Raw genomic sequence first — 15826 nt, 5'->3', positions numbered from 1 at the left:
AATAATTTTGTAATTTTTTGGTTGCTGGATAAGTCCTAGCTGATGTGATAGTTCAGGGAAGATTCATAGGGATACGTTGGTCATTTTGTAATTAGTTAGAAGATCCCCTCCCTGCCGCTGCTGTAAATTCTGAACCGTAGATTGATTAAAAGAGGGGTAGAAGAGAGGGGAGAAGATAGATCTCTCTTTCTCTGCCGGCCGCCCGTGAATTTCACAGGTTGTGGTGCGGCGGGGAAAATCTGCTTTGCTTTCATGACTTCTTCTGTGGGTGGCTCTGCCTTTCTGAGTCGGAGCTCTAAATCGAAGAAGCTCAATGGCGGTTGTGGTGGCGGTGGGATTACGAGGCGTTGCTCGCGGCTGGTGAAGGAGCAGCGAGCGCGGCTTTATATCCTTCGCCGATGCGCAACCATGCTTCTCTGCTGGTACATTCAGGGACAAGGGGACGACTAGAGGAAGATAGATCGTTTTACTTTGATCTCCTTGCCTGCTGAGATTGAGCCGTGTGAAGGAACGAAAGTCGTGAGTTTTTTTTTTTTTTTGTCTTCACGCAGCTAGGTGTGCTCTGCGTCTGGATCTTTTGAAGATCTTTTTGCAGTGGCTGTCTTTCGACGCCTGCTGGAATTAGTCGGCTATCGATTTTTTTGGCCAAGGTGATCTCTACATCGCTCCGTCGGGCGTTTTTTTTTTTGCTCGTCTGCTCTCTTTAGGGGAGCGAGAGAAAAGTCGCTACCCTTCTTTGATTTTTAACTTTTTTCTATTTTTTCTTTCTTCTGTAAATTCTCATGTAACTTGTTTGAGTATTTTCAGCATAAATAGGAAACTTGTAGCATTTTCTCATTCTAATTATATATGAATGAAAAATCAAAGAGCCAGTTCTTCAAATTTTCTTTTATAAGATGCATCTGAGGATGCTAGCTTCTAGCAGAACCCCGGAAGTCATTCAAATGGAGGCTTCCGGCCGCATTGCTGGAGCTAACTCGGAGTCGTTAAAAATCTGGGTCGTGAGTTTCTAAGTTCTGCCCTCTCAAACCGAGTTAGAGATCACCACCAGAAGAAAATTTTCAGCTGACGTGAATAACTACTCTCATGTTCAATTATAATTAAATATTTTTCAGGCTTTGCTGGCCTGTAGACAGAGGCATCTTATCTCTCCATCATGCTGGATACAGGAGAGCAGGCAACCGAGAGTTCCGATCTGACGAGAGTGACACAAACCCTAAAAATGACAATACAGCATGGTTCAACTACAAACCTCAGGTTGATGCAGTTTGCCAACCCTTAAGCCTTTTGGTCGTGTAGATTCAGATGTTATCCATGAAATTCCAGAAACTTTCGATTGCAGTGCCTTTTTCATGGAAAGATCTGAGCAAGGGATCCGCGAAACCCCACGGAACACCAAATAAGCCGCCATTATCATCTCCGCCTTTCCACTTTTCACCCGTTAATGGAGTCCAGTCGCCCTTGTCCTCTCAATTAAACATGGATGGCCAATCAGTTGCTGCTAAACAAAAACCATGGATGCCTGACCAGCGGAAGTAAGCGATATCTCTTCATCCAGAAGTTTTGTTTTTCACGATCCTAATGCTGAAAGTAATGGAAAAGCGAGCCACTTCGTCGGCTATTTTTTCTCTTCATGAGAGGAACGAAAAGAATTGACCAAGGTTTGAAAACACCAACATCAGAGTTATCAACCTAAGAAAATATGATTTGGCTGGTCTACAGTCTTCACGCGTGAAAACAAACGAACAAGGGACACTGATTTTTTGAGTTGACGGAGACCAACTACCAAGAGACATGACAGATGCAGGCTGACAAGCATCAGTTGCTCGATCAGTCCCGACAAATGAATCTCGGTGGCCGTCTTTTCATCCCATTTCAAACGTTAGGCACGGAGAGAGGAAACGAAGGCACCGAGAACAGCAGAGCAGGGCGGTTGGTTTTAAAATGGAAGAGAAAACGGAGTGAGAAAGAGATACGATCTGCTTCACCTGCACGTCGCAAGCTTCCAAGTTCCAATAGCTGGAGGCTGCAGCGACGGATGGCATCATCCATACTGGTAAGAAACAGTTTTTAAAATCGGAGGAAGTAGTGAGATTTCGAGTTGCAATGAAATCTAGTTCATTTGTCTGTACTTCCTGGATTCCGGCTGCGAACCCTCAACACTATACTCCGGACGCTAGGGTTTCTTCTCTCCAACTCAACGTTTAAAGGCGTGGTAACCCCTTATAGAGGGTGACGGGCAATTCAACCGCCCCGCTTTTCTCTCCTTATATCTCTCTTTACTAAGTCTTTGATTAGTCCATGTGGAGCACATGTTGGTGCCACGTGTCACTTGTATGCCAACTACTCTACTGGTTTGGTGCTTATTTGGCATTTTCCTCTAATTTGATATTGGTAATGATGGGTGCAATTAACTTCATCTTGACCGGTCCAACTTCTCCAACTTCATTTTGATAGTGGCATAATCAAAACCAGCAACCTACTAGTTCGGTTTTAGTAACATTAATATAAATTGTGTCTAGGGGTGGGCCAAGGCAGGTCAGGCTTGCCTGAACCTTATCTCCGACCCTGAAACCTGAACCCAATCAATGACTCCAAAAACTGAACCCAATAAACCTAAATTGTCAAACTTGACCCCAACCTGATCACTATCCTTGTAACCCAATCGCCACCCTAGTCCCTGTAAACCCGACTTTAACCCAATTTGTCCCTGCCCCATCCCCGAAACAGGGTCCTGATACCCATTTTAATGTAGTCTTTAGAGATACCGATAGGCTTTTTCTCCAAATGTTTTTTACTCCTCGACTGGCAAAAAGATGCAATCGGTTAAAGTCAATTGCCAGACAAAATGATTTAATTGATAATGAAATTTACAGATGGTTTCTTTCTTTACAGGGCAAATTATATCAACAATACTAATGTCACATAGGCATCGCAAACTCTCTCTCCACCAAAATCATTTCGTCTAACGGATGCTTTTCGGCAACGTGGGAATGTAGGCTTCCAGGCAGCTGCTGAAACGGAGCCAATCTCAGGAGATATATCTGACACTTTTCAGAATATGGTTTCTAGGCAATTGTGATCAGTAAATAAGGTACCAAAACTTCGGTTGGGTATGACACGTAACTGATCTTAGAATTTTCACAACGATTATTGTGAAGAACAAAACGAAGACACAGTACTTGGCTGTCAACTACGGAGAAGCGGGTGAAGGAGGATGGGGATTAACTCCATAACAAAAATTTGCAGAGCAAGCAAACAAATCAGTGACCCAGATAACCTATCTGCACGACCATTCAAGCCCTTCACTAGAACCAGGGTTATCCCTTTCTGAGATTATTATGAAAAATGGAAAATGCAGCAAAGGGAATCGAAAGAATTATCAGGTAAATGTTTATGGGAGGAAAAGGTACCGAAACTGGGAGTCGAAAGGGAGGATATCACAGTTGCGGGAAGCAAGAAAACTTTGCCTCCTCTGCGATAAGCATTGTTTCACGAAGGCAGCCTGTTTAGGTAGAAGAAAGTGGGATATCCACACTGCCAAATGTGCGTCATCCACTAAGGCCCTAGCAAAGCAGTGCAACAGCTTTGGCACAAGAAGCTTCCCTTTTCTACTAACACCAACTGATGCTCGAATAAAATCAAGCTGCGCTTCTTGAAGCTCGTCCCTGACATTTGCAGCAGTGTAGATCCTTACCTGCAAAACCAACACATGAGTAATGAACAACAAACGCCCAAATAAATGCTGGAACACAAGGAAGCAAATAATCGACACTGTACTCCCCACCTAAGCTGCCCAATTCATCTGTCAGAATATTCTTGACGAATTAAAAAGATACTTAGGATATAGAATAAGAATATATAACTATAAGAAGCATTATGATAGGAAAAAGTATCAGATATTATTCTGAAACTATTTGATAACATATAGGAATATGTGACATTATTCTCTGAACATCTGGGCATCAAGTAGCCAACAATTACCGCAGGTGAGGAGAACATCCCACAGCTTAGTGCAAATGTAACAAGTGGCTCAAAGGTATCAATTGCAAACTTTCTCTGCGCTTCTGTTGTCTTCAGCTTGTGCACAGCCAGAAGAAGAGCCTAAATGAAAGCACACTCGAGTGATTAGCTCAACTCGGAATTAAATATAAAAACAATAAAATATTGAACCCTAGTAAATCAGTTTGAATGTTTCAAATTCATGTAGTCCTTTAAGATACCAAATTGTGTCATATTTTGAATAGGCAAAATTAGAAAGTATATTCGGTAACGGATCTAGGAAGCCTTCTGACATTCAATTTGAGACTGGAATGTGAATCTCGCTTTGAATAAGGCTACTGCTATGACCTCAACAGAGTCCATAATCAAAAAATGGAAATGCTTTAGTCTTTTTTTTTTTTTTTTTTTTCTTTTTTTTTTTCTAACAGATACTTTGCTTAGGTTCTCAGACATGTGCTTTTGAAGCTTCAAAAAAAGAAAGAAAAAAAAGCCATACAACTAGGAGCACAACATCAGCCTTTTAGCATGACTTCCACACAGGCTATATAGTTGGTCCCTCAGTTCAGATATTGATTTCGATGTTATGTTGATTCTAAACTTTCTAAAACAGATCCATAGTCATTACTTTTGTCTACAAGCTACAACAGAAACAATTCTTTTTATGTCGTACTTTGGTTCAATGGCCACTTTGGTGGATAGGTGGACCGGAGGAGGGTGAGGGTAAGGGCGAGGGGGAAGGTTCAAGTGTGAATCTTGGGTTCAAATCTCACAAGGGGAAAAGGCTGTCATGTGCGTGCATACTCAACGTTTTAAAAAAAAAGTAACTACAAACATGGACTTAGCCATGTGAAGCCCTGCAAATGTAGGACTTCTTACAACCATTTGGCATTCACAAAGCATGCATTATAAGAAAAAATGCACGCCAACGTTTGAAACACATTCCTCCTTCACCCATAGTAACTTAATCATTGTAAAAAATTGGTTATTCAAGATTACATAAAAACCAAGTTTTAAGGACAGGAACTACAATTATCTTTCTCACCGGGCCAAAAATAGATCCCAACAAATACTGATACAAAATTGTCATCAGAATAAAACATACAAATGATCAATCAAAGCAGAGTGTGCACTATTAGATTTCTTACATTGGATATTTGGAAATTATTAGAAGAATGAGGTCTTAGATCAGATATTAGAGATTGTTAGAAAGATGAAACAATTACCATGTATCACAAGGTACACCACTTCTTTTTTGCATTATCCAAAGTAAAACTTCTAAACGCACAATCACTCGTCAAAGAGAAAAAGTTCAATATGTAAGTCACTTACAGTTTGAGGTCTATGGAGCGGGGGCTTCATCTTTAAAATCACATACTCTATGGTAGCAGCATTAAAGGAGTGACCCCCAACTGTGTATGCAGCCTGAAGAGAGATGTGGCACATAACTCAAAAATCAAATTTAAGGTAAAAAGGTTGCTTCAGTGATAACAATTTATCATAAACCAGGCAGAAAGCAAACCAACGAGTTGAAATACCTTTCGCATCAAAGAGAAAAGTTTTACATCACCCCTAGGTACTCCATATGCCAAGTAAGCCTGACATAAAATCCAGATATCAGATCACAGATATCATACATGTATATTCTACTTATCTTCTACTTATCTTCTAATCATATTCTTCCTTGACTGAGAAACACCCAAAAAAAAAAAAATTTGTGACGTACAACTTAACCTTAGAAAAGCATAAATGAAAAACATACATGCATGATTAGTGCATTATATAAATTGATCCAGAAAGCCAGCTTTTGATCACTTCTCAAGTGGATTGGGTTCACTTTAGCCAATTGCTCGACCAGCAATCTGCCACTCCAAATAAAATAGTGTATCAAACATCAAGATTAGAAGTAATGTTTCATTTAAAGGAAACCTGAAAGAACTATGCAATTTCTGAACTCCCGATTTGAAAATGACTCTTTTTTTCATAAAAGCAAGAAAAAGATTAATGTTAATAAGAGGCATCCTTAAGGAGTAAACAGTATGGGAAAGACTCTTTTGGTATTCAGTTTTGAAGAAGCGACCAGGCAAAATATATAAATGTTGGATTCATGAAACCAACAATGAAAACATTGGAATAAGTCTCTGATTAGATTAATGATAACCTTCCACACGGGTCCCTAATTGAAGAAAGAGGGAAAAAGAAGAATAACAATAGCAAAAAGGACAGAATTTTTTACAATAATGAAAAAAATACTTGATTTTTCTTAGTTTGCATGCTATAAAAAGAATCAAAGAACCTAAGATTGACTATTAAATTAAGAAGGCTCTAATATGGATATTTCTAGTCATTTCTTGTCATAGATATTACTTCAATTACAAGAAACCATCAGTAAAATAGCATCCTACTAGATTAATGATAACCTACCACACAGGTCCCTAATTGAAGAAAGAGGAAAAATGAAGAATAACAATAGAAGGACAGATTTTTTTACAATAATGAAAAAATACTTGGTTTTTCATAGTTTGCATGCTATAAAAAGAATCAAAGAACGTAAGATTGATAATTAAATTAAGAAGGCTCTAATATGGATATTTCTAGTCATTTTTGTCATAGATATTACTTTAATTACTAGAAACCATCAGTAAAATAGCATCCTATGACCATGGACATGAGGCTCCACTCATGAATTTTCTAATTCTAGAAAAACAAACTTTGCAACACTCTTCGAGAAAGCCTTATCCAAGTTGGCTCTATGCATATGACCACCACTAGAACAACCACTAAAGTCGGATTTCCAAAGAAAAAAACAAACCAAAAGATTGCATATAAACAAGTGATTCAAGTATCAATATTGCTTATTCAGAATGTGCATGCACAAACACACACACACACACACACACACACACAAAAAAAAAAAACAAGAGTATAAATATATTAATGGATAAACACATACAAAATGAAGCTGTAAGGTCTATCTTTTAGCTGTACATAATCTAATACTCGTAACTGTAGTTAATTGGAATGCCATATTCAGTTACATACATTATTTCATCAGCTATAAAACCAGTTCAAATAATGCTACTGGAAACATAATTATGCACAAAATACAAAGTTAGGAAACCTTCATAGCCATAACAAGGTATGTCAGTTCAATTTAGACAAAGATGTAACATAAGTCACAACCTGAATCTCCGAAGAGCCCCAGCAGCAAATTCAAGCTGTTTTTTTCCCACTGACATCCAAGAAACTTCAACAGCTGAGCCATAACTTCCTATGTCTTCCCAACTTAGTTTTCCATGCACTTTATAGGGATCAAAGACAAACTCTGATGCCAATACCTCATTTTTACACTTCAAATCAACATGGGGACTCTGTACCCATGAATCAGCCGTAGAGGGTTCAGACAGCAAATTCATTGATGAAGTGGAAAGAAGACCGTGAGGAGACACAGGGGACAGGTGGCACTCAGGAGCACATGATTTGGATGAAGCAGACGAAGAGTCAGATAGAAAAATAAATATGTTTTTCATACACCGAACCATCTCTTCTGAAAGCTTATTAGGTTGATTCCAGAGCCCTTTTATTGCAATATTTTTACTAACTTTACCCAACTCTTCAGATTGAACTAATTGACCTGATGCTTTTTTGTCGAGTGAAACCGAAACTCCATCTACAGTGTTCTGCCAAAAATAAATAAAGAAAGTTACTGCATGCAAACAATCAAAAAAATTAAGACACTATCCAGAAAAACTCTAGACAGGTAATCCGTCATATTGAGGACAGGAATGTCGGACATATAACAATAATTGTAATGACATAGAAAGCAATAGTTTAAGATTGAAAAATCTTCATATCCTCTTTGAAAGTCGACAGACTCTTCAAGATCTCAAATTTTCTTTGGACAAATAAGTAGTTATGCTATTGAAACAACACATAGTACTGATCTGTGCAAACATCAATGGGAATGAGAGAATATTGTGAAGACAAAAGCAATAGAAGAAATTTCATAACCTGCATTAGATTATTTTCACTAGTTACTAGTTTCAATGAACACAAATCCAGTTGATTTTCACTGCTTTCTTGATACTCTTGGCCACATCTATAAATGCTTGAACAACTTAAACATTTGGTGCATACATATGCACAGTCTTTGAATAAAATTATAGTACATGTTTCCAACTGCCAAGTGCTGGTTACCCAGACAAGCTTTTATTGAACCTCCCAAATATTCTAAAAATATTGAAAAATCTTGTTACAACAAGTTATTTTTCCTTTCTTTTGAGAAATGGAGAATAGTTTTATTGCCAAAGAATAATATGATACGTTATAATATTAAATCAGAAATCATAAAGTTAAAATATAATACAAGGCCAAAGCCCAAACCTTAAAGCTGGAGATAATTTCCAGTCACTGATAAAGAGTGAGAGACACCCACTTTTCTCATTACAATGAATGATATATCCGATAGACTTGCATCAACATTTTCATTGTCAATCCAATTATATGTTTGCACCTACTTGCAGGCTATCCCTGATGTTTTTAGCAGAACCTCTTACGTGTTTTAAAAATATTGGAAAATCTAAAATATAGTCGCTTCCTTCTAGTTAAAGTTGTTTTCCTCTAGTATTTCTTTAATTTATATGTTGTGTGTTCATCACTTTTGAACAATGCCTAGACCTACTACTTAAAAGCATAGGAGTGTGCCCAACATCCAGCTTGAGTCAAGTTTTTTTATTCTTCACCCAAGAGGTGTTTTGCGTTTTAACTACCCTTATAAGTGACTAGTCTCTTTGTTATACCCTAAAATTGGGTCATTTTTCCGCCTTTAACCAGAGTGTGTTTTAGACTATGACCATTTTGACTGGTGTATGGAGCTTTGTCATATGGCTATGAGTGATTTTCTTCTCCCATATTGTGTTTTGTCCAAGTTGGATCTCTATGTTCTTTTTATCACCAGCTTGAGGGGGGAAAGTAGAAGAAAAAGTACAAGGAAGAGGTATTTTGTTCCACACGTTGTGGTAATTTTTATGTGACCAAAATATTCAAGAAAAGGGGAGAACAAAAGATAAAGATTTTACATCTATGAAAAAAAAAATTAGCCAATGAAGATTGAAAACCAAAATTGAAGACCAAGAATCTTTTTCATTGCAAGCTGTAGTTATAAGGTGGGGAGTGTTGAAGAGCAGGTATGGAAGAATCTTATATAACTCTTAAAGCAATAAGTCTCACAGAGCCAGAATTAATATGGTAGAGTCTTACAGGAGTCTCACAGAAGAAGGTCACATAGAAGAGTCTCAGTTAAAAGTATTTTAGTTATGTTAGTTTTCTATTTATATTTAGTTGTTTAATTGTCTTGGGACTTATTTCTAAGTTTTATACTTTGGGTGTAACTGAGACAAGGCTAATTTGATTGTAATTGGATTCTACTTGTTTCTTCTATTATAAATAGAGGTTCATTGTACTCAGTTATAAACAAGTCAATAAAATATTTCTCTTTTTTATAAATTCAACAAAGATGATAGCTGGAAAATGAAAAATAGATTAAGCTTGTAAGCTAATAGTTTATGCCAGATTTCTCAAAAAAAAAAAAGTTTTATACTAGAAAAGAAAACAAAAACAAAAAGGTCACCCAACAGTCTTACTCAAATAATCTAACATAAAATCACAAAAATTTGTCAACCATCTGAATGTCCAATTAATGTCTCAACATTTATCATGCATAATACTTATATATGCTTGAGTTTCAAACTAATGCATACAAACCCTTCTAATATCAATAATAACTACATATGTCCACCATTAAATCATTTCAGTTAGGTCTAACTTAATGTGAGTATACAAAAATAACTCCAACAATTATTACCATGTGGATTAGTGAGTTACTCAATCCAAACCCATACAAGTAACAAGGGACCAACCTAGCATAGGCTCACAAAAGGTGAAGTAGCGCATATATAAGTCCACATTGATCATCTCATATGAAAACCTATGAAACGTCATAATTGTAAACACATAAAACATCATATTCACATGGCACCATGGGGTAAAACTTTTGTAATTTAATGGCAGTCTTTTCAAGTAATATTACTGATATTAAAAGAGTAAGTAGAAATTAATTTGAAATACAGGGCCTCTCAGGTATCTAAGCTACATTTTAGGGGTGTGTAAGTAATCGATCCAATTAAAAAATTAAGGAGAACCAGCCATACTACACTATCCTCCATGGATCTCTTTTTTGTGGCAACATTAGTCTTCGACAAACAAATTTTGAATAGAACCGACTTATATTTCAAGAAAGCTCACATACTGGTGTTTTCACATTGACGGAAGAAGACAGAGATGACAACTCAGATGGTAATTGTTTCAATCGAAACTCTGCAAGTTTGCGTTCATTTCTTTCTTGCATAAGTTGATAATGTAAGAAGACCATCTGTTCTTCAAGCCTTGAAACAGTTTCCTCTAAGGTCATAATACTGGACAAGAGTTGTTGGGCCTGCAAAGACAATGAAGCAGATGTGATTTCTGGCAATAGTCAATATAACTGGCTCTAGATGCAGTAACAGATGACCCACACCTAGTGGACTACAAGATAACCCTGCATGCAGATGACAAGCCTACTGCAATTCAAGCTGATGCAAATTGGTGAAATAGACAACTATCACATGCCTATAACTAACAAGTGAGTTTCTCTCACAGGTTCCCTGTACAATACAAGAATAAAAGCAGCCAAAGAAACAGTTGCAATGACCATAAATATTTTGGCTAATGATCTTTTAAAACTGAACCCAACCACTAAACTGGGTTGAACCACCTAGTCAATCACTACAATGTTTAAAGTTTTATGAAGGTGAAAAGTCTTTTTAATGACATTTTTTTTTAAATTGAGGTTTGGAAAACCCTTTTGCTGGCTTTCACAGCTTTTTCAAATAATGTAAGATTTTTATTTATAAACTCTACCACACCTCCAAGCCTAGATTATCTTTAGTCCAGGTATTGAATACTGTTTTGAATTACATAAAGAATGATGTAGATAACAATTTATCAGGATATTTCAGGCATCCAGAATTGAAACAAAATAAAAATACTTGACAAGGATCTTACGTTCTCTGGAAGACATGATACACCAGATATTGATCCAGCAGCATTCTCGACAGCATTTTCAAGCGCAACATGCAACTCCATCTCTTCACGTAATTGTTGCTGTAATCTGTGAATCTACAGCCAGAAAAACATATTCAAGTACATTTTAATTGACGACCATTTGGGTGAGAAGAAACAAAATAATTGAGACAACAACAAATATGCACATGTTATTATGTTATTGTTGTTGCTATGCCTTTTGGAAAGGAGATTCAGACAAAACAGAAAACATATATTTCCTTGAAGCCGAAAAAGTTCTTTTCCATTTAATGATTTCATATTTAAGGTAACTTCAGAAAACCTAAAAGCAGCAAAGATGAAGCTAGGGTCAAGATAGACAGTACTTACATCCTGTTCAAGCTGCAATCTGTAAGGACCGATTCTACAGTTTCCATCACTTAGTCTAAAACTTGTAACTTCTTCACTGGAATTTATCACCTGTAGAGCAGAAAGCACAAATTTTGAGGGAATTCAATCCGAAATCGTTTATCTCATATACTGAGGGAAAAAAGGAACTATGTTTCAACTTTCTAGCGTAGGTTAAGAGTTCCAATCAAAGACTTGGTATTAGACAGTGAAACTAGATTAATCGTAAGAAATCAAATAAAATGAGCAAAGCCAAGAACCCATCGGAAAGAATTTAAACTAACTGAATTAATAAACCGTTTGATTAGATGGTTTAATAGTGAATTCAGAAATGACAATAAACAACCAAGTAATACCAACCTCAGAGTTTACAGAGCAGTCACTTCCAATATCATCTTCAAATTTTGATTGTGTCTTGGCATAACTGAGTCTATTTGCAATATAGAAGTCTTTCTGGAGAGAAACACCTCTGTAGGGTAAAGAAGAAACAAGAAAGAATCAATGAACAAGTAATACACTTTAACAACACCAGTGACAAAATAAATAAATAAGCCACTATGCATTCACTTCCACAAATCGTATTAACGCAAATAAAGCACAAACACAACAAGTGGTACTGCAATCCATCAGCAAAAACAACCCACTTACAACTTCATGGTAAACTGAGCAGGTGGCGAGCAACAAATCATCAGACAGAGCAGCAGCAAAAGACATCCATTAACTTCCGAAGGAACCGTCCACTGACTTATGTAGAAACAGAAAAGAATTGACAAACATAAGCCTCACTACCAGGAATTTGAAAACATTAACAGAAGGAATCTGATGTTTAAAAAGAAATTTAAAAAAAATCATATTCACGTAAGAGTTGCTGCCTGCCTCAATAAAATCCTGACTTACAATATTACTAGCTTTCCAACAATAAACCTAATTGCAAACAACTTAAACAGATAAATTGATAAAAAAAACAGCTACTAAGCTCATAAACTGCTCCGATGGTCGTTAGAGAGTGAAAACAATTTTTTTAGACAATAGATATCAACAAAAAGTATGTGAACCTTACGGTATTCCCTTCTTTCTGGTCCCCTACGAATGAAGAATCTCACTTAATCCCCGGGGTGTTACGTGATACTGTCTCGAGAACGGCGATAAAATGATGTACTCTGATACTGTTATGTCTGTGAACCAAGAACGAACAAAGTCACGTACAGCATAATGTCCTTTTCGGTTCGATATGAAAATCAAAATGATGCTGAAAGATGAGAGAAAAGGTTTTTCCACTTTCCAACAACTTGTAACTACCCTATCTCAGTTTAAAAATAAAATGCGGCAGACCTCAACTTGGAAAAACAGGTATACGGTAATCCGTAATTCACAGCCCGCTAAAACACCAGAGCTGGCTTTCGGCTCTTATGCTTTGTTTTTCAAATGACCAAGGTAAGAGCCGGTTTCCGACTTTTGACACATATCATCACAATTAATCATATCCTAAAAGCAAAAAGCACGAAACGTCAATGTGCTTTGCCGTAATAATGAGTTTAAAGAGCAAAGTCCACATTATGAAAGACTCAAGACATTAATAGGAGTAAGCCGAGAGGGCGAAAAGTGAGTAAGTCTTGCAAATTGGATCATATATATGTTTTGGCTTGCATTTGCTCGATAATATTAGATGGCCAAATTCCTCTAAGCCCAGGAATCTATCACTACAACCGAAAAAATATATTAATAAAAACTAAAATTTGTACCACTTTTAGCTTGCCTAAATTCTTTTCGTTCGCCTACTCATTACAAGACAAACGCTTGTCGAAGCCGAATGCACAAGAGACTACAGCAAAATGACATCAGTACCTTGGCTTGAACAGTTAAGGGAGCTAACAGCAGGATATCTCACATGATACTTACCGAAAAAATAAAAGGATAACTCGGTTTCAAATTTCCTTTATTGCTCGCAAAAAAATTAATTGGAAATAACTCAAGAAGACGTCAGGAAAAGGAAATAACTAAGTACTGGCGGTGCAAAACAAGTAAAGACCATTAAAATTCGGATCGAAATATTGGAAACAACACAGCAAAGACAGTATGGAAGACTCTGAGAAAGAATAAATTCCGAGCAGGTAACTTAAAAAAGCTCGACTTTCAAGTCAATAATGATAGCAGCTGAACAGCTGAAAGAGATAATTTTAAGAATATTAAAGATGGAAGTTCAAAATTGGTAAAACGACAATTATAGAATCTTAAGAGCTTCAAACTTTGAATTTCGAACAGATAGGAAATAGCAGATACGGAAAAGACAGCTCAACTACTATTGACAGAGAATTCGGAGTGGAAAAGAAACAGGAACAAAGCTTCTGTAAGTGGAAAGAGAGAACTTCTGGCGACTTTATTGACAGACCATTCGAAACCAAAAGACAGGAAAAGAAAAAGGGACAAAGCCAGTTATCAGCCCTTACTGAAAGACTTCAGGCGGTTGATACAACTGCAGATCAGACCCTGCGCTCCTAAACTGAAAATTCTACTTGCAACTCCACTTCAGCCGAATCCAAACAGCAAATTTCAAACATTAAAAAAACGGTGAAGAAGACGACTAGTTTATATAGCCAGAGGGACCGAAAATCCCGCAAAACTTTGAAATCGCTTATTCAAATAGCCCAAACCGAATCACATTGCATGCAGCAGACACTGGCTCACAGCCTTGACGTAAAACGAAAAGCAAAGTACAAAATACCGAGCTCCTGGATCGAGATTTTGTTTAAAGAAAATGAAAAACTAATTAGCAACAAGAAAGTAAAAGAATCTGACTGTGGCTCCCGCAACCAAAGCACAAGCAATCAGCATTCGACCTTTTAAGTAATCCTTCGCTCCGTCCTTTTCCACCCCAACGTCTAGGTCCTTCGCGGTGCGTTTCCCCCTCTCAGACATTCAAAAACCTCCATTTCTCTGATCCACAGAGCTCGTAAAAGAAAGAACCACAGCAAAATCCAGCAGAACAAACATTTATCCCCCTGCCGGACTGCGTACGGACAATCAAACGAGGCTATTAGAGCGGAAGAACGAAAGACCAAAAAGAGAACCTGTCTGGCGTCTCCCTCGCTTCGCTGTCACGAAAAATCACAAAAACAAAATTACGAGATCCAGATTTTTGAATTTCTTAAGTAGCACTTTACAGTTATCCACGTGTGACTGAAACAACCCGCCGGAGCATCGAACTCAGCGCAGTCCGTGTGGGCCCCTGGTCTCCTGGGTCCCACTCTGCCATAAACGAAAGAAACTGTCAATTCTTCACAACTTTTAATATCTTCATCTCCGCCATTAAATAGCAAGCGACCAAGGGCAATCGATGCGAGATGAACGGGTGAGATCGCTGATGGGGAGAAGAAGATTTGGGGGCATGGAGGGGAGGTCGAGTGGGACGAGCAATTAATTTCCGAGAAAGGATGGGCGAGGTTTGAGAGATTTGCGCGCTTCGTTGAGCTCGAGATATTCGGTGACTCGAAAGTCGGAATCATTTAATGCTCGCTGACTCGCATTTCGGGTATATTTTGATATATGTGCGGTTTGAACTTGGTCGATCGTGGTCACGTCCATGGATAGGTTTTACTAACACTTGGTGATGATGGGTGGGGAACAACTAATCCTAACCAGATGTTTACGGGTCACATAAAACGTTCACCCGTGATCCAACTTAAGCCAAAGCGATTTATTATGACACGTGAAGATGTTGACAAGATTGTGACTGGAATTTGAATTAGCCCAAATTTTGGGGCTATGTCTAAAAAGAATTTTGTAAAATAATGATAGTGGGTGTAGTCAATGTGAGCTGAGTGTGACTAGAGGCTACATATTACTATTTTTTAGGGGGCAGTTATGTGCATACAAAAATATATATTAAAATATGGGATACTTTAGAGAGGTTACGTTCATTTATAAGCCCTTGAATCAATAATCCAAAAAGGAGAAGAAACACAAAGCTGTAGTGGCCATGGTAGCTAACGAGGTACCAGGAGTGGCGATGAGCAAGTTTTTCAACTTCTAGAAGACTTCATAATCCTCTTCAATGAGGCTTTTTTTTAGAGTTGACCTCCTTTGATTCATATTTTTTGGTTGGTCGTGAAGTTTCGAAGAACAGGATTGTGTAGAATCATACGTACCTTGACCTTTGTTGTAATTACTACAACCTCTTCCACCCCTTCCTCGTCCTCTATAAGCATTAGGGACCCTCTACCTTGAGAGAACATTGCAGAATTCTTTGAGGGATTGTGAGCTTTGAGTCCTTAAGTCTTCTATGACTGCAACTCTATATATGGCAACATAAATATCATCAAAG

General features: G+C 37.6%; 1 protein-coding gene across 6 annotated transcripts; it reads right to left on the bottom strand.

Moving 5' to 3' along the window:
- Positions 1–2846: 2846 nt before the first annotated feature.
- On the bottom strand, positions 2847–14606 carry LOC137948287 (uncharacterized). Of its 6 annotated transcripts, none has more exons than XM_068794319.1 (13): positions 14343–14606; positions 12561–12680; positions 12154–12249; positions 11866–11974; positions 11488–11577; positions 11101–11214; positions 10307–10492; positions 7183–7679; positions 5762–5861; positions 5538–5597; positions 5332–5424; positions 3985–4104; positions 2847–3697 (listed from the first exon to the last, which is right to left on the bottom strand). In XM_068794319.1, exons 3-13 carry the CDS (start codon positions 12192–12194, stop codon positions 3395–3397), a joined length of 1713 nt encoding a protein of 570 aa, XP_068650420.1. In that variant the 5' UTR covers positions 12195–12249; positions 12561–12680; positions 14343–14606; the 3' UTR covers positions 2847–3394. The 6 variants fall into 6 exon arrangements, with proteins under 6 accessions (XP_068650420.1, XP_068650422.1, XP_068650421.1 ...); XM_068794321.1 differs by having other exon boundaries at positions 12154–12245; XM_068794320.1 differs by having other exon boundaries at positions 12566–12680.
- Between the last annotated feature and the right edge of the window lie 1220 nt (positions 14607–15826).

Source organism: Aristolochia californica, unplaced genomic scaffold, assembly GCF_029961685.1.
Source record: "Aristolochia californica isolate CCGP_79_NKW_82.1479 unplaced genomic scaffold, dmAriCali1.0.hap1 SCAF_13, whole genome shotgun sequence".
NCBI classification, from domain to species: Eukaryota; Viridiplantae; Streptophyta; class Magnoliopsida; order Piperales; family Aristolochiaceae; genus Aristolochia; species Aristolochia californica.
This window is presented reverse-complemented; position numbering and strand designations above follow the sequence as displayed.

Coding starts and splice junctions, on each gene's coding strand:
- LOC137948287 (XM_068794319.1), bottom strand. CDS start 12,194: ATGATTTGTTGCTCGCCACCTGCTCAGTTTACCATGAAGTT. Junction 5,598..5,761: donor ATAATGCACTAATCATGCAT/GTATGTTTTTCA, acceptor ATTTTATGTCAG/GCTTACTTGGCATATGGAGT. Junction 3,698..3,984: donor GGATGTTCTCCTCACCTGCG/GTAATTGTTGGC, acceptor TTGGTTTTGCAG/GTAAGGATCTACACTGCTGC.